This window comes from Alosa pseudoharengus, unplaced genomic scaffold (genome assembly GCF_046254945.1).
Source record: "Alosa pseudoharengus isolate Yale_2024_CS ecotype anadromous, Long Island Sound unplaced genomic scaffold, YU_APseudo_1.1 YU_APseudo_1.1_scf_8, whole genome shotgun sequence".
Classification (NCBI taxonomy): Eukaryota; Metazoa; Chordata; class Actinopteri; order Clupeiformes; family Clupeidae; genus Alosa; species Alosa pseudoharengus.
In genome coordinates, this window is record NW_027468870.1 from 5390375 (window position 1) to 5412686 (window position 22312).

The 22312-nt window shown below is 42.4% G+C and overlaps 1 protein-coding gene across 1 annotated transcript in view; it reads right to left on the reverse strand.

The window, feature by feature from the left end:
• Positions 1 to 6545: 6545 nt before the first annotated feature.
• The window catches only part of LOC143111485 (phospholipid transfer protein-like), a 104871-nt gene continuing 89104 nt past the window's right edge, over positions 6546 to 22312 (reverse strand). Inside the window, exons 12-15 of the mRNA XM_076273730.1 lie at positions 16558 to 16597; positions 16413 to 16467; positions 14210 to 14277; positions 6546 to 7015 (exon numbers count right to left, since the gene is read on the reverse strand). Coding sequence (XP_076129845.1) covers positions 6878 to 7015; positions 14210 to 14277; positions 16413 to 16467; positions 16558 to 16597 — 301 coding nt within the window. The 3' untranslated portion in view covers positions 6546 to 6877. The remainder of the gene's footprint in view (positions 7016 to 14209; positions 14278 to 16412; positions 16468 to 16557; positions 16598 to 22312) is intronic.

The following is a 22312-nucleotide window of genomic DNA, read 5'->3' on the forward strand; positions in this document are numbered from 1 at the left end:
TGCTGCTTCCTGGCGTGCCAGTGGGAGGCGACGTGGGCGTAACTTGAAAGGCGGGCTGTCACCCGTATCTATGTCGTGCTGTATTAGGTGTGTGCGCCCCACGTCACCTTCTTTGAATGCAAAAATGTCCTTGAAATGCGACAATAGTTGCCACAATTCTTCACCCTGTTGGGGGTCTAGATGAGAACAGTTCCGTCGCCATACACCCCGTACTGCCGACACGACACTTCCCTCCTCCGTTTGGGGGAGCTGGGCTGCCAATGGTTCAGGTGTCCAGCTCTTAGGGGTCTGTATAGTGTGTACAGGCTGTGGCGCAGGTGAGGCGGCTGGGTGAGGTGAGGGGGGTAGTGGGGGAGGTAACATGCCTCTGCTCAGCCCTGAGTGGGGGGGTGGGGGGCTACAGGGGTCTCGAGGAGTGGGCCTCCCGGTCCCTACAACAGGGTCATTGTTGGCTTCAGCGGTGTTTGCTGACACAGTGGTTACCTGGGGTGTTGTAGGGTTGAAGCCCAGGGAGGGTGGAGCCAGGTAGACAGGCCGTTCCCCCGGAAAGCACAGGGTGGCCTCTGCAAGATCCAGCCGGCAGCCCGTGTTCTTCAAAAAGTCCAGTCCGAGAATGCAGGGGTCCTGTACTGACGCCACCCACACCGGGTGGCGCACTGTTTTTCCGCCCACCACAAATGTCAGTGTCCCTTTGCCTTTCATGGGTGACAATTCCCCCGTCACCGTCCGCAGGTGGACTGCTGTTGGCTCCAACACAGTTCGCCTGGGGAGCACATCGGGCCGCACTAATGTCACTGTAGAGCCGGTGTCAACCAGTGCCACACACGTTACTCCCTCCACAGTGACTGGAATGTGGCAGAGGTCCCCAATTGAAGTCCGGCCCACTACCGCCACCGCCATCGGGCCAGCCGCGCCTGAGGGTGTATGTGAGGGCCTGTGATTTGTGGTCCGCGTTGCCCCCTCTATGCGGACCCGGGGTCGTTTCCCTGGTGTCTGGGTGCTTTTGGGCATGCGCGTACCAGGTGACCGGGTTTCCCACAGCCCCAGCACAGTCTAGTAGAGCGGTCCGGGCGCCGTTGAGTGCCCAGGGAGGCTGCCCGCACTAGCTCCGTCAGCTCCGCTGCCCATGTTGGTGTTTGCGGAACCTCTGCTGTTGCTCTGACCTGGGGGCTGTTGTGTTCCTGTGTGGGCCTTGTGATGTAGGCGCGGGCCGTCTCTCTCTCTGACGCCCTCTCCAACGCCTCGTGCAGGGACCGTGGGTGTGTCAACTGCACCTCCACACGCAGTTCAGGTGGTGAGAGGGCTTGCATGAACCGGTCGCGGGCTAACTCGCTCTGTACCGCCGGGGGCATGCTGCTATATGCTCTGCGGGTAAGGCTCTCAATGTCGTTGGGTAGTTGTCGTAGCGGCTCGCCATGTCTTCTGTATCTGTTATTTAGTTCATTGCGGAGGAGCTCTGCTCCTGTAAAGTTCCCGAACCGTCGTTGGAGAGCCCCTACAAGTGCGTCGTAGTTCCCTCTGTCATCCACGTCTAAGAGCAGCAAGCATGCTAAAGCCTCATCCGTAAGGCACATCGCCAATTGTAACGCTTTAGTCTCTTGCGACCAGTTCTGTGATTTAGCAAGCAGTTCGAACTGCGCATGAAAAGCTTCCCAGCTCACCTTCCCGTTGTACTTAGGAGTCTTCACGGAGCTAGCCGCTGTTATTGTGGACTGGGCGCCGCCATTGTTGTTTACTTCTGAGCTTCCCGCGCCGGAGGTGACGTTAGTGTCTATGTCCCCCTCCAGCTTTGGCTTGCGGATAGCGCAGCGTGCGGGCCCTCGTCCGCTAAAGCCAGCCTCGGAGGTCATCTCTTCCATCGTGCTCCGAGGATGGCCTCTTCTGTCCTCCAGCCGTCGCAGCTCCCTTGTCAGGTCGCCAAACGTCCATTCCCCGGCTCCGTCTCCGTCACTCATCTCACCAGCCATTCCACAAGATGCGAAAATTTTCACCCCACACACTCTGTGGGCAGCACCGTCTTGCTAACGCTAATCTCTAACTAAACTGGCCACTAACTAACAGTGCAGGGTGCACCCTCGGTCTTCCCTAATCACTCCTTCGATAATTTTTACTTCTGACACCAGTGTAACATCCGACCAAAAGCCAGAGTTCGGTTAACGAGTTTATTAACACCAAGCACAAATGCATAGAACACAGTGGGCCGTGTCAGGCCCAGAACTGAAAAGAGACAGAACTTCCTTAGCCCAATCCCTATATCCCTATTGGGTCCGCCCCTTCTCACCAGGCTGCCAATCATCAGCATGCCCAGGGTTATACACATAGCACGGTCGCTACATTAATATTGCAGGATAGGCCATTTTGTCTTCGCGGAGGTCTGCGCTCTCGAGTGGCCTTCTAGTCCCTGGGGCCTCATGTACAAAGCTTGCGTACGTACAAAAATGCTGCGTATGCCACTTCTCACGCTCACGTCCGGATGTACAAAGACTGACTTGAATGTGAGAATGTGCGGTCCTCCACGCAAACTTCATGTCTGGCGTACGCACATTTCCAATGTGTATCGTCAGTTGGCGACACTTAGAGGCAATGCAGCGCAACAACATTAGTTGATCGCGAGTCTAGGCCTTTATTTGCACAGTATATTGTGAAACGTGGATTATTAAAAATGATTCGAATGACTTCGAAAGTAGGCCTATGTTTCTATATAAATGGACATGCAACATGCTCAAATTCTACTAAGTTATGGAACAACCTATCTGTGATGACAACTGTAGACTTATTAGAGGATACGAATTAAAAGGGAATGTGAAACCTATAGCCTACACATATAGATAGAATAGATAGGCTGACTAATAAGCGCGGACATAAGCTATTTCCCTTAGTGTGATAGACTGCATAGGATACTTTGACTTTCCTCAAGTAATCATTCGCATTATTGTTGTCACACTTGTGTGCAAATATAGGGAAATGATCCAGAAATCGTAATGTTGTGGCGATGTGGCCTGGATCAACTTCGTTTATTCCACCTCGAGTGCGCGATGCGTGGTAGCCTACTTGGACACGATTGTTTTTTTTAATTAATGCAGTTGTGTTGTAATGGTTCAAATACATCAAACCCAGTTATGCGAACCCTGTCACCTACTTGCAGACTGACCAATAATTCTACCACGGTCTCTGACCCTATAGCTAGCCACTGCTACGCTCTGCCACTACTGTTTTTTTTTTTTGTTATTAATTACAGATGATAAAAACGTACGATTATTGCCATTTTGTCGGATAAACACTTCTACCTCGCATTCGCTGGAGATACTTTTTTTATTGTTTTATTAATTTGATGATTTCAATTATTAAACTTTGGAGCAGGTTCGAGTATGAATGGATCCACAAATGAGTTTTCATTGTTATTAATATTGCGGGATAGGCCATTTTGTCTTCGCGGAGGTCTGCGCTCTCGAGTGGCCTTCTAGTTAGCATATTAAAATGAGTGTGATTGAGGGAGGAGAGAGGGTGGAGTGTAATGCTCGTGCATGTACGCTTAATTTCACGTTAATTGGGATGTACAAAGAAAGGCTGCGTGGAATGCTGCGTACGCACAGTTTCATAAATCAGGATTTTTTTGTGCGTACGCTACTTTTCAGGTTTGCACGTACGCAATGTTTTAGTATGAAATCCACGCAAGTCTTTGTACATGAGGCCCCTGATCTGAAGTAGCCTGTGCCTATAGGATAGGCTACAGTTTAACATGTAGTGTGAACACTATTCACACAACACAACTTTATTGGTTGGTTAAACAAACTAACTAGCACAATGCCACAATATGTAAGTAACCAAGGCTGCAGGATAACACTTGTTATGAAACAGTGTGCCCTCCACAACACACCCACCCCCCTCTCCCCCAACATTATAAATCAATTGCACCATATTGATATGTAGTAATGTTATACACCATTTGAAAGCTTGGACACTTGGGAATCCATATATGACAACCTTTTTCATGTACAATCTGTAGTGCTTTACATTATCAGATTAATCTTACTATGTCTCAATTAAATTGTATCAAATTGCCCTCCTCCCCCTCCGGTGCTTCCCTACCTTCTAGCTTCAGTGTGTATCCTTATCAATAAGATAGATGCAGCAAATTGGGTATTGAAATAGTCACAGGAATCCATATTTTTATCTATTGTTTTATCCAATATTTGTTGTGCAGATGTATAATCCATCTTATCCACACCCATTGAACCAACAAAGAAAATGCAAAGACATTTCTGTAATTATTCCATAGTGTAGTCATTCCATCAGAACCTCTGACAAACAATCCAAATAGTCCAGAAACCACACATTAAGGCTTTTATTGTCAGTATGCATTTTGGGTAACCAAAAGTCCTATGGGGAGTTTCCATTGGGCATTTTACAAAACGTATGAGCATACCTTAGCAAATAATGGTCTAAATGACTCATTTTTCATTTTATTTTGATCTACTTTTGCACACGGCTTCACAAGACCTGGGGCCTCATGTACAAAGACTTGCGTGGATTTCATACTAAAACATTGCGTACGTGCAAACCTGAAAAGTAGCGTACGCACAAAAAATCCTGATGTATGAAACTGTGCGTACGCAGCATTCCACGCAGCTTTTCTTTGTACAGCCCAATTAACGTGAAATTAAGCGTACATGCACGAGCATTACACTCCACCCTCTCTCCTCCCTCAATCACACTCATTTTAATATGCTAACTAGAAGGCCACTCGAGAGCGCAGACCTCCGCAAAGACAAAATGGCCTATCCTGCAATATTAATAACAATGAAAACTCATTTGTGGATCCATTCACACTCGAAACTGCTCCAAAGTTGATTAATTGAAATCATCAAATTAATAAAAAAAAGTTTATGTCCAGCGAATGCGAGGTGTTTCGTCGGAGTGTTTATCCGACGAAATGGCAAGAATCTTACGTCTTTATCATCTGTAATTAATAATAATAAAAAAAACAGTAGTGGCAGAGCGTAGCAGTGGCTAGTTATAGGGTCAGAGACCGTGGCAGAATTATTGGTCAGTCTGCAAGTAGGTGACAGGGTTCGCATAACTGGGTTTGATGCATTTGAACCATTACAACACTGCATTAATTTAAAAAACATTAAATCAATCGTGTCCAAGTAGGCTACCACGCATGGCGCACTCGAGGTGGAATAAACGAAGTTGATCCAGCCCACATTGCCACAACATTACGATTTCTGGATCATATCCCTATATTTGCACACAGTGTGACAACAATAATGCGAATGCTTAGGCTACTTGAGGAAAGTCAAAGTATCCGCAGTCAATCACACTAAGGGATAGGCTATATCCGCGCTTATTAGTCAGCCTATCTATTCTATCTATATGTAGGCTATAGGTTTCACATTCCCTTTTAATTCGTATCCTCTAATAAGTCTACAGTTGTCATTATATATAGACATATAGATAGGTTGTTGCATAACTTAGTAGAATTTGAGCATGTTGCATGTCCATTTATATAGAAACATGGGCATACTTTCGAAGTGTTATCATTTTTAATAACCCACGTTTCACAATATACTGTGCAAATAAAGGCCTAGATTCGCGATCAACTAATGTTGTTGCGCTACATTGCCTATAAGGGTCGCCAACTGACGAGTGCTAATAGAAATACACATTGGAAATGTGCGTACGCCAGACATGAAGTTTGCGTGGAGGACCGCACATTCTCACGTTCGAGTCAGTCTTCGTACATCCGGACGTGAGCGTGAGAAGTGGCGTACGCAGCATTTTTGTGCGTACGCAAGCTTTGTACATGAGGCCCCTGGTCTAGACACAAAAATACCCATTCCATAGGAAGAAAAAACATTTCAAATACATTTTACAAATTAGTCTAGTCTACCCTATTTTATATAATGTTAGTCTGAAATAGTGTGTCTCAAGCAAGTTTCACCTGGTTTGGTTCAACAAATATTCAAACTTATCATCTTTAATCTAATACTATGCCTACTATGTCTTCATGTCCAATAGGCCTGAAATCTTCAGAAATGTCTGAACTTCAGGCACAGAGAAAAAAGAAAGAAAGAAAACTCATGTAGATTGCTTAGGAGGAGAGGAGGGCCATGCTGAAGCATGCTGCCAAACAATGCAACGGGCCCCTCACAGAGAAGAAGACACTTTTTTTATATTCACTTATTCTTATCATACACATGGTATTTTTGGCCACAACATTTTTTTTAGTGATTTTATAGTTTGTCTTCTTTGTAAATCTCTGGTTTTGGGCCATTTCATACTCCGTGGAAGCTATGCACTATTGTCACTTCGCGTGCCCTTCTCACCTTTTTCACCCCTGACCAGTTTGCATGCCTGGTATTTATGTCACCTGTCACCGAGTTTATGTGAGCAAAGCAGAGACCATTCTTTGGTCAGCATCAAACAGTTTGGTCTGCCGATATGGGTCTCTAAAGTATGATTGGTGCAGCTGCATGTCTGTAACGTATGATTGGTGTAGCTCAACCCAAATGAAGGATGCAAACATGAAAATGGATGCTGAAGCTGTTTATTGTAGATAGAGAATCAGAATGGCAAGCTGTAAAAGTTTAACAAGCGTTGGTAAAATAGGTTACAGGGTATTTGTAACAGTATTTCTACATTGGTGTACTGTACTTTTAATGTTACAGCAGTATCACAACCACTAATGTCTACATGTTATGGCTAATGTCATCACTGTGATTAACCAAATTTAACATCAATAATTTTAATATTGCTGCAAAACAGTGTATGCAAGATAGAACAAGCTTTAGATGAGTAGACATGTTCAGCTGTCTATACCATTGGGCTGGTGCGCAGGCCGCTGCTCAGGCTAGTGCGCAGGCCGCTGCTCAGGCTAGTGTGCAGGCCGCTGCTCAGGCTGCTGCTCGGGCTGCTGCTCAGGCTGGAACAAATACTTATTCACGACACCCTGTGCCACATTCCGCATCTCATCTGCAGTGTAGTGGAGGCTCCCCCCAATCACCACATATCCCTGCACATACACAACAGAGGTATCAGGTATTGTCTGTGTAATGGGTATGTGACAGGTAAACATGTATTAGTATAGTGTTTCCCAAGGCTGTAGGCCATGGAGACAACATGAGGGGAAGGAGATAACGAATGAGATGAATAAATCACAACCATGACTACAGCATTTTTTGCTTGAAAACTTTGGTGTGCAATTATTTGCATTTTCATTATACTTTCTTTTCATTTTGTCTTTGTGGGTAGGCCTATGTGTGGCTAAATAACCATGATTCCATGTGATCATGAACAGTATTCAAACCACAACACCTGGAGCCTAGACTAAGCTATGGAACATTTTAACTGGATGAGACCATTCTTAAATGCAATATCACTTCAATATTTGCTTCTTTCTTCATTGCTCCTATTCTTACTCACCCCAGGCTGCCTTATACAGGTACCCCTGCCCAATTGGCCACATGTTCTTTATCTCTTTCTTTAGGCTACTCTGCATGCACCAGAGTGAAAACAACTTTCTTGCATGATGTTCAGGAATAGACAACTAACCTTTTCTGATCTGAATGGCCAATCTAGAAAGATCATAGCATTCTTTTTTCAATTTAAACATGCATCATGTCACGTAAGGACCTGTTCATGTTGCGTAGCACTTGTATTTAACATTTTGAGTCTGTTCAGAGGTACACAGTCTAAGGTCTGTCCCAATAGTAGGCTATAGCTTTGTAGCCGTCTGGCTGCACTCAGAGTTCTTGCCGGTTTCAGTAAGTGAAATGTAAGACCTTTTTAAGACATTTTAAAACCATAAAGATTGACATTTAAGACCTGCACGACGCATTACCAAATGAGGAGTGTTGGCAGGGACGTCGTTAGGCTTACAGTATTTTAGGGGAGCTGAAACCACCCAAAGATAATCAAAAGCCCTCCTATATAGTATTAATATGCGTCCAAATTCACTCCCATTATTCTCTGTTGAATTGCTCACAGAGTACTTATCTCACACAAGTTACACAGATGTCACTTGAAAGAGTGAAACCAGAGCGTTCGAATTATATTAGCGGCTAGTGCTGATAAACAGTTCACATGTTGTGGCTAGCTTATATTTCTCTCCAGCGCCTTCACACCCAGAGTCCCTAATTGAAGAGTTTGCAGCGAGCCTCGTACCTAGAGCTGGGTACCGCTTGTAACCAACAGCGGAAAACGCTGTGATCTAGCCATGTCTTAGCCTGACGTTGTCATACTCAAATTCTAGTCAGAATATGAGTTTGATACTGCATTTGGGACTTAATTATGGGGCGTGTTTCAATTGATATAGGGGGGAATACCTCTGCACTCAATTGGATAGACCTAACCAATCAGAGCAACGAAATGGCTTACTGTGAGATGTAGGAAGAACACACGAACCATCCTTCTTCTCCACAAATGCCTTAACATTGTTTTCTGGTCTTTTGTAAAAGTTATTGTGCCGTCAATATCTCCTACAACACTCATTAGCGAAATCTAAGAGATACGTAGTAGGGTACTATCAGGAAAAAACTGATAGCCTATATCCCCTCCGTTTTTAAAAATAATTCTGTTTAACGCTGATATGCTACAAACATGTTATAAACAGCTGGGAAAGGCTGTCGCAAATCCCTCGAACAGTTGAGGGGTATTTCACAAAGGCAGAATTAAGATATCCAAGATAACTGATAAAGCGAGGTTTGACATAGCGTTGTCTGGTCATCCTAGCTCAACTCGTTTCACTAATGCCAATCCAGGATGAGTAAGAGCGACTATGTCAAGCCAGGAGAAAAGTATATGCCTTGCTGCATCAGAGTCTGCTTTATGCACATCATATACTATGTTTGGGGTGGAATTATAAGAAATAAACTTGTATCAACAGAGGCGGTAATCTTTAGGGGACAACTGGGAAAAAGCTAGCTGTTTTTTTCCTCCAAAACTGTTAGGTAGTTTACTCCCAGTTGCTAGCCGTCTCAATATCATTGAAATACCCTATTTTGACCCTGTATGGTTGAAAAAGTATCATTGGGGTCTAGCAGCAAAGCTGCGAGAACCCCATTGTGTTTGTAAATATTATTATTATTTTTATTGGGGGCCTAGCAGCGAAGCTGCAAAGGCACTCATTGAGTTACTAGCTTTTCCTATTATTATACTTCTGACATTGAAGTCTATGGCAGCCCATAGAACACCTGGCTAAAAAGTGCTGAAATTTGGCAGAAAGTTTTGAGACACTCCACTGACCACTCACACTCATTTACGGATCTCAAAACCCAGCCGTCTAGCGCCACCAACGGGTCCAAAATTTTCAAAATTTGGCCGAAAATTGAACCGCTGCGTCGAAAGTTATGAAATTTGCCGCACTGATTCAGGACCGTCCCATGATCATTCTCACCAATTTACAGAACTCTATGCCCAACACTCTAGCGCCACCAATGGGTCAAAACTGGATTGCATTCACGCATGTGACCATTGAACGGTGCATCCGATTTTCACAAATCAGGCACTGTTGAAATCCCTGGACCAACCTGAGTTCAATGACTCCTATTACGTCACTTTCCGCCATATTACCTCCGCCATATTGGATTTAGTCCAAACTCCATGAAAAGTTTCAGCGGTCATAAATTTCATCCGATTTTCACGGAACTTGACTGAGATGATCTTCTGACTGAGCCGCAAAAACGATACTTGCCATTTTCAATTTTAACTTTGTTTGCCCGTGACAGCCAATCAAATATGGCGACAAAGCCGGCAAACAGGAAATGGACTAACATCTCGGTGACGCTTTGAGTTAACATAACAAAACTCAATACCATTAGTCAGGACACCTTGGATTTAGTACAAACTCTACGAAAAGTTTCAGCGGTTACAAATTTCAGCCGATTTTTCCGGAAATTGGCAGAGATGATCTTCAGACCGACCTACACAAATGATACATGTAAGATTTTTAAAATCTCAAGTTTATTTTCCCGTGACAGCCAATCAAATATGGCGATGAAGCCGCCAAACAGGAAGTGAGCTCTTATCTCAGTAAGGCTTTGTATTATAAAGTCCAAACTTGGTATAGGGACTTGGTACCTGATTGTGAGGACGCACTAGGAAATTGCCATCATTTGGCCTCTAGGGGCGCTGTAATACAGGAAGTGAGCTCATATCTTAGCAACGCTTTGATGTATGAAGTCCAAACTTGGTACAGGGACATGGTAGCTGATTGTGAGAATGCACAAGGACATTTGTGTAACTTGGCCTATAGGGGCGATGTAACAAAGTATATGAGCTGATATCTCAGCCATTCTTTATCCAATTGCCATGAAAGTTGCTGTGAGTGCTTCCTCGATAGGGTTAACAAGTTTGATCAATAACTAAGGAATATTGACATTGTTTGTCTAAAAAAATAAAAAAACAGGAAACTTATCAAAGCGTGTGAAACTGTTACGATCCTCTTTGCTGTTACATTCACCTCAGGTAAAGGGTCCTCAGAGATGGGACTGACCATGCTATGTCCTGATCTAAATATTCAACTTGGGAAGTTTCATGGTGGTCTCTTTTTGAATATTTTTCCCTATTCACCTGGGTTTTTCCCGTCTTAGAATTTAGAGAACAAATGCTTAATTTGCATAAAAATCTCAGACAACTTGCAGTGGATTTTTTTCTTTTTTGTGATCATGTAATATGATGTACATTATATGTCATATCAACAGGGGAAATTTCAAGAGTAACATTTATTGAATATTTATGTCCATCTTAAAAATAATGCTTAATTCCACCTTAGAAGTTGTACATTTGCATGTATATACATAAAAAAGGCAGTGGGCTTCCACTATACCCTTGCTCTGACGCTTCACTATCGATCTAGAAACTTAATTTCCTCATCTTGATTGTCTACTTACAAAAAAAAAAACTAGGGGGAAATTGTCCTGTGACTGTGCAAGATGGGCAATTTGCTGTCCATTTTGATATGCAAATCAGAAGGTCAAAAACTCAAAATTTTGCTTGGGTACCATTTGTTTTGGACTCAGCACCCTTGAAATATGTAAGATAGGCCGGTTCCCGACTTGTACCCATAAATGCTTCTCACTTTTTATAGAAGGCCTTTTTTCTGAAATCCGTCTAATCTACTAGGTGCAGAGAATAACTCCCCATGGTAACTTATGTGCCATCTCTTTTGTGAAACCAAGACAAGGCTAAATTCTCCCCATGGTAACTTATGTGCCATCTCTTTTGTGAAACCAAGTCAAGGCTAAATTCATCCAGGATAACCTAAAAATCCCAGTTTAATCCCTTATCTAGGTTTTGTGAAATACCCCTCTGGTCAATCAGAAATTTCAAACGAACGAGGGAACAACATGTCTCAATGCAACACGCTGTTTTCTTTTGATGAAAGTGAAACCTTGAGTTTCCCACATCTCAACTTCAACTTCAAAACCTCATTGAAATAATATGCATTTTCCATATGGGGTCTTAGAAGCCATCTGTCTCCTTCTAGCCACAGTGTTTTTGTTGCAAACGTAATCAACCTAAGCATGCTCAGATGATGTGATAGACGAGGCGCTGTTGCTCACCTATCCATCATCGTAAAGCCCGATTGGATCGCTCTGGGCGAGCATAGTTGCTCCACAACGGACCCAATTTCCCGACCTCAAATGTTGTGGGCCCCCAATATCCCCCAGAAAGAACTACAACACACCGAACCAACATTCTGAGGGCAGCATTCTACTGGTTTTGTTACAATTGTAGCAAAGATGCTAGACCTCCGCTTTGCAGGCTACGACTCAATGCTTTTTTGCTACTTTGTAATAGCTTTCTGCGGCCAGCGTTCCTGGAAATGAACGATGGTAAAATATTTGTTTAGACCTGACTAAATGAAATTTAAGACCTCGGATGAAAATCTGTCTGTTTTTAAGACGTTTTAAAGCCTTAAATTTAAAGTTCAGAATTTTAGAATTTTTAATACCCCGCGGAAACCCTGTGCACTAGCCACTAGCAGGGTAACTCGAGCTATGTAGTAAAGATGAGTCGGTCGTGAAAGAATCGATACGTTGCTGTCGCTGTTTATGATCCAATCAGCAACAAAACCAGACGAACCACAAGCCCTTGCGGGCACCACAACTTCAGAAACACAGCGATACGATTTCACATCTCAGAGTTAATTCAGGTTACAATATAACCCCAAGTAGTCTGTGAGTACCTAAGCCTTAGCCATTGACTTTTCAGCAGCCTCAGATAACTACTGTTTTACAGCTCCTTTCAGTCACTGTTCTTGAGAACCAAAATCTAACAGTGTTGTGGCTGACTTTGCTACAAAGCCTCTGGCACCTATCTCCACTGGTCTTGTACTTTCCCATACTACTTACTTCTGCTACTAGTTCTGCATATTTTAACTTCTTCCTTTCAAAGGCTTCCTCAATCAAATCTTCAAAGGGAATAGTTTCCTCAATAAAGTAGATGCACTCACTCTCCGAATACAACACAACAGTCACAACAATACACTGTGGAACAGTTGCCTTCCAACATCCAGCAGGAGTTTTCAATCCTGTGCTTTACCCCATCTTCCTACATAGCTTGTATACCGTGAAACTCCAAATAATAGCCCAGGTTTTTATTTTCCCAAATTGCCAAACTGCACCGGCTAGTACTAGAGACCATATATCAGAGTCTATATGAGACAGGCTTTCAATTCCTTTTACACAAAACGTTTCCTATGCAAAGATGGAAAATAGTATCGAATTAATTAATTCAAACACACTGAATGTCTACCCATATGACTAGGCTATCCGATGACAATTAGGCTACGGATCATCATTCATTTAGTGTTGAGATGTTGTTAATTGAGTGAGATAAGATCCATAGTGGGAATAGCCAGAGCAGATGAAACATCGTAATTTACAAACTTTAGGCTCATATTTTGTCACTAGCAACCTATCTGTCCTCTGTCAAAATCGAATTATTTATGCAAAAGTGGAACGTGCGTCATTTTTCAGTCTCCCTTCTTTCGGCACGAATGAAACAGCATGAGAGAGCATGAACCATATCGTTTCTCCCGTATTTTTTATTTGGCAAATTTGAGTCAGATTACATTTCCAATAATAGCTTACTTCTTTCTCTTTATCGCCATAGCGGTATGCACTTAGAATAAAGAATAATGTTTGTGAACCCTTTTGTTTTGTTACCAGTATAAAAACAAGCTTACCATCTGCCTATAAGCACATTTGAAACAAAAGGGATGAATTGAACAATGTCGAAGTCGGACATATACTGTAGGCATAGTTCATGTTGAAAAAAGTTATACAATTTGGAACTCTAGCTTTTCCCCACCACAGTCTTTTAATGCCATCTAATCATAACGTTAGCATGTGCAGTCTGCACTGTAGGCTACTGGCTTAAACAGACGTGCTGACAGGTTTTAGAAGATTAATTACAACACAATTACAATTACAAAAACACACCAGGCCTCTATTTGAGACCGGCCTTTAACCCAAACCTGTAGCCACACAAGGTGTTTAAAAGAGACTGGCATCTATTTGGGACTCGGCTATTATTTGAAGTTGACAGTATGCCACAAATTGCTTGTATTTGCAAGTCCCTTTTTGCAAACACCACGCTCTCCTGTTTGTTTGTTTGTTTTTTGTGGGTGCGTTATCCAGGAAACTTAAAGAAAATCAAAGATTGGTCCCACTCCAAAAAATTCTCTTTTTTTATAAACTATCTTGTTCTCAAGCAAACACCTAGTTTGTTAACTACCACAGTCTCGAGTTGGGTTGCGATAGTCTGTCATTTTTAAAAAGTGGGTCCCCAGAAAAAAAGTTTGAGAAACACTGCCCTAATGTCTTGAGGTATAACAACCCTGGGTCAGGCTAGTTTTCCAACCAGAAAGAATAAAACACTGTAATGTGGTTCCTTCAATAATCCTCTTATACACTGGAAATTGCTGAATAGCATTTTATTAACGTGCAATATTTATTGCTTTGTAGGATTAGGCTGGATCTTTGAAGTTGACTGTGAATAAATATTAGCACTCTTCTTTTTTCAAATGTTTAAGGATTTCAAGGGGTTTCAAGCCTGATGTACATTGATTTGATACTAAGAAAATCAGACTGTATATCAACACATGCTGTTTCTCCCCTCACATGGACTAATAGAATAGAACTATTACTATTACTAATAATATAATATACTGTAGGGTATTATTTTTCAGTGTAGGACTCACATCATGATACTTGATCCCTTTCTCAGTGAAGCCCATTTCTTCAGGTAGTGGAATTGGTACAGATATTGCTGCATAAACACAAAAAAAATGAAAGATTATAATCCAAAGTTTATATACAATAGCTTTTCAATTAAATGTCACCAAAACCCAGTGTCAAAATGGTTGTTAGTGTTATGTCCATTTTGATCTGTAAAAAATGTTGATAATTCATAGAGCGAATTCACAGTGTGCAAAATGGAATTTATTTACGTTTTATTTGCGCACAAGCTATATTCCGGGTGGCAGATTTGGTCTGCACCCGGCAACGTGAGTAGCTCCTTTTTACTTAAAGTGACGTGCGTGTATTAGTATCTTGGTATACTCCACACTGCCCCAGAGTCACACCAACCTACAAATAAGCTTAACGCAACACTTCTATCTTAAAATAACGGCCACAAACTTATTTTAATGGTAATTATAATATGAAGAATGATATCTCTATCAATGTAAGTAACTTTGTAATATCACTTTGTTGTTCCATGCAGGAACAACAACCCTTTTTATTTGTTTATGATGTACAGGGTACTGCAGTGTTAAATGTAGTACGTTGTAAATTTGAGGCAGGATCGCCCGACCTAGAATCAGTTTTATCTAAGCAGTCCACTATGAGAATGACCCCAAAAAATGTGTTCACCCTAGTTACCCCCAACAGGCCACTCAACCAAATGAATGACAGATTCAGGATTCCTCAAATGTTAATTAATTTATTTAAAATCAGTAGATGAGGGTTTTATCCATAGGACAATCAGGGTCACAAAGGCATGGACGGTGTAACAGAGGCCTAGACCTAGGCTTTGTGAACAAAAAGAAAACTACAAATAATAATCCCAACCAAAAATAAGTCCAAGTCCGCCATACTTGTAAAATCACCCCAAATCAAACAACAAGGATTAAAGATTGCAATAAACACACACACACCCAATTCAAACAAATAATTACAAACTACACCAAAAAGTCTAGGCAGCAACCCTGCACAGCCCCCAAGATGTAATGTGCCAAATGAGTACTGAGTTACCCCCCAGATTAAATGAAAAGAAAATAAATTAAATAAAGAAACACACATACAACAAATTAAAAATGGACAAAGAAGCAAAACAAAGCAACGTAATCACTTGGTCAAGATCTCAATTATACCCACAGCCACCATTTACATCACTCACACCATACAACCATTCCATGCAAGCACACTCACATTCATCCACCGACACACTCCAAGCAAACCACACAAGCCAGAGATACGCGTGTTATCGACGCAAACCGGCATACAGCAATGCAGCAAAGGAGAAAGGTTAAGCACGCAAGCTATGCAGCCAGCAAGCTGTAAAGCAAGCAAGCTAGGTGAAGCAAGCAGCGGCTAGCCAGCAGCCGGAGAAGCAGAAGTCCAATGTGACGGACACGACCGCCGGCAACAGTAGCTTGCAGCAAAGCAGCAGCCAACAGGTTTTCTGTGATTTGAAGTTTGTCTCTTAGCCAGGAAGTAGGCCTACAACATTACTACAGTCCTTGCGCAAGCACCTTACATCAATTTGTCACGGCCTGAGACCATTCTCCTAGCCTGGCTAGCGCCACCACTTCTCAATGAGACGTGGTCTGGGAACCAAACGTCCATTTTCTCGTATTTGAAAAAAATGCCCAGATCCGTTTATTGGGTGCCACGGATGTCTATCAAATGCGTCTGTGCATAGCTCATCATCGTCTTGCTTTCCCCCGTTCTGTGATTGGTTCCCTATCTGAGGCAAAAATTAGGGCGGTAGTTTCCAGGCTGCCTTAGCAGCGTGAATCAAATCGCGCGCAAGGCAGCATGGGAACACCCAGGCTACCATTCTCCACTCCCAGGATCTTAACGAACCCCCAGCTTTGTGTCGTGTCTCTCTGATGCCTGTATGCGCGGCAGCCACAATCATTGAGATTCACATCTGTGCTCTTAAAGAGCACCACCTTAACTACTATGTCCAGCCACGCCTTCCGTAGCTGAGGCATCAGCCTATTACATGATGATAAGGGGTCTGAATACCAATTCCTACGTTGTATTGCTTGGACCAGACAGGAACCCAAACAGGAAACCAATATGTCAGATCAGCAACAGATCAAAGAGATTTGTGTGAGAGGAGCTTATAACTACAGTGAATGAGTGCTCTGGGAACGTCAGTGTATTTGTGCTTACTCTGCAGGAACTCTTGCACTTTATTCTCCAAGAAATTATTTATATGGGTCACCACCTGATTAGAAACACAGAGTATAGTATCGTCATTATCATAATTAACAGATGGTCAGACAATCAAAAACAGCTAGGTGTGTCTGCTTCTTACCTCGTTATTAACAGGCTGATCATGGTGTGTGATAGTACAGCTATAAAAAACAAAATCACAAGTTCACAAATCACAATCGCAACTTTTCCTTGCATGAATGAGTTGCTAGCACCCATAGGTTTTAGCTCATGTGTTGACACGCCTGCCTCAAAGAAGGCCTTGTATATTACCCGTATTGGTATGACATTTGCACTTTGATTGTGCTCTTCTGGCACAATCATTGCATCAACTGGTATGATTAGTGTCAAATCAAAATAAAAACCTTCCACCAACAGCAGCTACAGAGCAGCAGAGACACTAGCATCTCTGCTTATACAAACGGGTCATTCCGTACCAAATCAACAGATTTTAAACAAAATTCCCGCTTGACCAACTTGGATTTGCTTCAAACTTCAGGTCAATAATGGTATTATACCCAGCAACTACTGTGCAAAATGTTATGCTTGTATCTACTTTATCGTCTGACATATGGAAACTTAAAAAAAAAAAACAGGCTCATGAGTCTTAAAAAATGCTGTTTTTTAAAATGACTAAGTTCCTTCGGTCATTACTTTTGAACAATTCATGCTAGATTCTTGACATTTTCAGGGAGTATTCTACTATGTTAATTTTCTTTAACTTCTGAAATAATTGCCCTACAGTTGAATATTTGTCAAGCTATGACTTGCTGAAAATTGCATTTATGAAAAATGTAAGTATGTTTTGACCACAATATCTTCACAATAAATCCCATCAGAAGTTATTTATTTAAGTAATACTACTATTTTAGTACTTCCTTACCAACTATGTTGCATGTCTAAAATAAATGAAAATATATAATTTATAGAGCATCAAATATGAAAAAAATAACTTCATACCTAATTTTCAAGTGCATATTCCCCATGTATGACAAGGTCTACCACAAAAACAATCACTGAAAATAATATGTTTTCATTAGTACATGCTCAAAATATTTTTTCCTGGCTTCCTATGGACATTTGTTTACTTATACCATGTGCTGATTTGTTTATATAGCCATGTGTTCTGGCTCCTTGTTTGTCTCCACGCCCCTCACCTGAATCTGCTTATTAGAGTAATCATTGTCTCACCTGTTCCCTGTCATGTTTATTAATAGCGGCGATTTTGGTCTGTTTTCACAGTCGGCGACTAACGGCTCCCACACACAGCTGCGTGCTTCGCGTTGCTGGAGACGCATCCCATTCACTTTACATGGGCTCACGTGATCCGTTGCCCAACTGAATTGTGGGTCCGTCACGTCGCGTTTCTCCCGCCGCTCGCGTTGAGGAGTTCAGCTGTTGCTGCACCGACAGACGGCACCAGTCAATCAAGCCAATCTACGGACGGCACCAACCAATCACATTACGGTTTTACTTCAAGTCATTTGCATAGCTACCGTCGGGAACACCCACTGGCATGCGTTGACGGAACGCAGCTGTGTGTGGGAGCCGTAAATTTCGAAAGTCCGACAGAAATAATGGGAGTTATAGGCTACTGAAATCGCGGCGCGCTCCCGTCAACTAGATCGCTAAGTGTAAGGTGCCAATCTTAGCGATTTTAAGTCAGTCGGAGTCAGTCTTTTTCTAGTTTTGCCATTACGACATTATCAAACAGGTTTGATATTATAGCAAGTCTTTTTAGTCGTGGCTCATGCAAATAGTGACGTGAACAATATAAAAAAACAATTGTGACCTCTCTCCAACACCAAACAGGAAGGGCCAAAGTAAGCGACAGCTGTAGCTTATATGATTATGGGTTATTCTTATATTTGTCATTTCTTATACATATTAACTCTGCTCTTCCAGTGGGGTATAAGCATGTTAGACATATCGAGGCTTCACAAAGCCTTGACTCAGGGGTATACGTTAAGTGATACTAGATAGCAGTTATGTAATATATTTGTCAAACTAGGCTTTCAGCTCACATCTGTGCACGTTCTCAGTGTTGGGATGACGTTGGCCTATCGTGAAACGTGGAGACGCACAAGACCGCCTCTATTAAAAACAATTACTTCCGCATTCATGAGCCATAGCTTAATCTACACTGCGGTCATTTTTGTGTCTAAACTATAACATCAAATAAATCAACTGTCATCAGTAGTTGTATGGTAAATATAATATATAATATGATTTCTGTTTATAAAAACAAAGGAAAGTGTTTTTCCTTTTAGTTTGGGTTAACACAACTAACCTTCTGAGTTACGTAAACTGTTCAGGAGTCAAAAGACGGATCATGCGTAGTGTAGGTGACTGAAAGTGCACAAAAAGTATGCAACATATGCATACTTTGCTATTATTTCAACCAGCATGTTGTCCATAGCCTGTCAAGAGAGTGGCGCCGGAACAATGTTAAGGCTATTTCGTATAGGCTGCTCAATGGTGCTATTTCACACGCATTATGGCGACCCCCACTCACCGGGGTTAGGTGGAAGGTGTTAATAGAAAAGAAAACAACAGCAGATTAATATTTTTCAGGCATTTAACAACGTTAAAAGACGTACTGTTAGCAGTGATGCTGACACTGACAGCAGTGAGAGATTGTCCTCTACTGTCACTTCTAGCAGCAGGGATACTGGAACATCACCAGTCCTCTGCTGCATCTCTGAAGCTAACAATTGTCGCCATCTAGGTGATCCTGCTTCAGACTGGTTTAAAATAAATGAATTGTCGACACATGCACAGCAACCAAAGCGAACGGTAGGCCTATGTGACAGTGACAGTGGAGCGGACAGCTACACGAGCCTGGGCAGTGTGTCTTCTTCTAGTGAAGATGTGAGTGAATCCCCCTTGGTCCCTAGCATTGATGTGACCTCCGAAGCTAGCCTGCTACATTCTCCTGCTTTGCATATTGGTGATGACTGCCTAGCAGTCCTATCTACACTGCAATCATCCGTGGTGTTTATAGATGATATCGGCAGTGTTAAAGCTGATGAACTGAAAAGGACATCTGATTCTGTGAAGCTTAAAGTAACTACAGTCACGTTTCAAACCCCCTAGAGGTTGGACAGCTCCAAGTAGAAATATTTGTGGGAAGCAACGGAAGATGCCAGAGGAGTTTTTCGACGAGGGCCTTTACCCCACTCTGCGTTATAGCCAGAGTGTTGATGGCTTTTTGTGTTTCATGTATGATTTTCTCATCTGAGGACATGGTTTTGACAACAAAGGCTCTTACTGACTGGAGCGATGCCAAAAAAAATCTTTTGAGACACTTGGGAACAGCAGCACATACAAGTGCCCAACTACGCGCAGCTGAGTTTGTCAACATTGCCTCGGGGAAGAGCCAGTCAATCTGCTCCAGGCTGGATCACTCACACCAGCAAGCACTAGAGCAGAATAGGTATGGACTCAAAGCCATCATCGATCTTGTGGCCACTTGCGGACACCAGAACATACCTACTCGTGGCCACACCGACGAACGCAGCAATTTCCAGGCGATTTTTAAATACCGTATGAAGGGAGACGAGATGCTCAGACAGTATGTCAACAACGCACCAACCAATGGGAAATATACTAGTCATCAAATTCAAAATGACCTCATTGAGCTCTGTGGAAGACACATACTAGGGGAAATTATCCAGAAATGCAAGGATGCCAAGTGGTTTTCTCTTTTGGCTGATGAGACTGCGGACATCAGTAACTCTGAACAAGTGGCCTTTGTCATTCGGTATGTAGACTGTACTGAGAGTTACTCAGTCAGAAAGGACTTTTTGGGATTTGTTTCTACATCTGTCACTACACGGGAGGCCTTAACACAGCTTTTGATGACCCAGTTAGGAGAGCTTGGCTTAGATCCTACTAATATCGTTGGGCAGGGGTATGACGGTGTGGGTAATGTCAGCGGGAAAGCACACGGCGTTCAGGCACGCATTGCAGCACAATTTCCCGCAGCAGTTTACGTTCACTGCAGAAACCACACACTTAACCTAGCGATTGTGCACTCTACTAGGATCAGGGTTGTTCGTAACACTCTAGACACTGTTCAAGAAATAGTGAGCTTTATTACAGCCTCACCAAAGCGCATGCATATTTTCATGGAAAATAGCAACAAAAAACGGCTGCAGAAATTCTCAGACACCCGCTGGTCTCAGCATGATGCATGTATGTCTACAGTCATTGAAAGCTATGAGGACATTTTAACTACGATGGTTGAGTTAAAGACAGAGGGAGACGGCAATTGCTGCGATAAGACCCAGTTTACACGAGCATGTGTATTTTTATAAACGAAGACATTTCCCTACGTTTGAGCCTTTCATTTAGACGCAAACGGAGAATTCGCCCCATAAAACGGTTATCGGAAAAAAATCCGGCCAAAGTGTTTTTTTTGGAAAACTTCATTTATGCGTTTGGTTGTAAACTGTAGTAAACGGAGTTTTGGGCAGCCAACGTCACAGTATGCGACAGAAGTACACCAAATGTGCGACCAATGTTTACATTTACATGTTCTCACGTGCAACTTTTCAGGGTTCTGATTGGTTAATGTGAGCTTGAGCTTATCATTAGACTGCCACTGTGGTTTGGCGTGCTCATGACAGCATGTATGTACACAGGTTTGTGTAAACACATTTTTAAAAAAAACGGTGTCGTGTAAATGCAGTTTTATTTGCAAACGTAGATGGACAGATATTCGTTTAGGAAAATACCCTGCTTCGTGTAAACGTAGTCTAAAGCATCCTCCCTCACAAGAGCCATGGAGTCATATGAGTTTATCATATGCCTAGCTGTAGCACAGGAGTTGTTGCACTAGGGCTGGGCGATATGGCTGAAAACTCTATCACGATATAAGTATTTCATATCAGTCGATATCGATAATTATTTTTATTTTTTTTAATCTATTTCAGATAAGGACCAGAAGGGAGAAAAAAGTTCAATTTAAACACTTATTTTAAACTTAACCAATTCCTCTGATTTTAATCACCTCAGTTATCAATCAAACAGGGGAAAAAATAGCAATACAATGATGAAAAACACTCAAATAAATAAATGTGCACATAAGTCTGAATGAAAAGCAGCACTGGTTGAAGCCTGGAAATATTGTAAACAGCTTAATTTGCTAGTTTATCATAGTCTACTGGTTAGACTGTTCAGTTTCCCCATGTGTGTTTATGTTTCAAATGAATACTTTTTCTCCTTGGGACAGGCCCGTTTGAGTCTGGGAAAATACTTTTCCTTTTGCATCGGGATTGAGATGATTAGAATTTAGCAGTCAATTTGAATGCAACAGTTTTGAACAAATTCGTTCGTACTATGCTAACCGGATTTAATAGCAATTTAGCAGTCGTCTTGCACGATTGTGAATGTTTGGATTACATGTGCATGCTGAGGAGGGATGCGCCTGAGAGAAAGAGAGAGAGAGTGCGCAAGGGGCAAGGACTTATTGAGAGTCTGTGTTGAGGTAGGCCTACTTCTATCGCCTAGGCTACTCTGGTCGAGTTGCACATAGCTACAATGCAAGATATATTTAGCCTATTATTTATGGACAAAAACCAACCTGAAAAAAACAGCTAGAAACCAGCTTATGCTGGTAGCTGGTTTTAGCTGGTTTAAGCTAGTCTTTGCTGGTTTTCTTCCAGCTCTTGCTGGTCTTTGCTGGTGTAGCTGGTTGGACCACCAGCTGGATATGCTGGCGTGACCATCTGAGGAAGCTGGTCATATTGGTTTGACCAGCCTGTCGTGTGGGATACAGCTGGTGCAAGATGGTCATGCTGGTGACCAGCCTGCCAAGCTTGACATTGTTGGTGTAAGATGGTCATGCTGGTTTG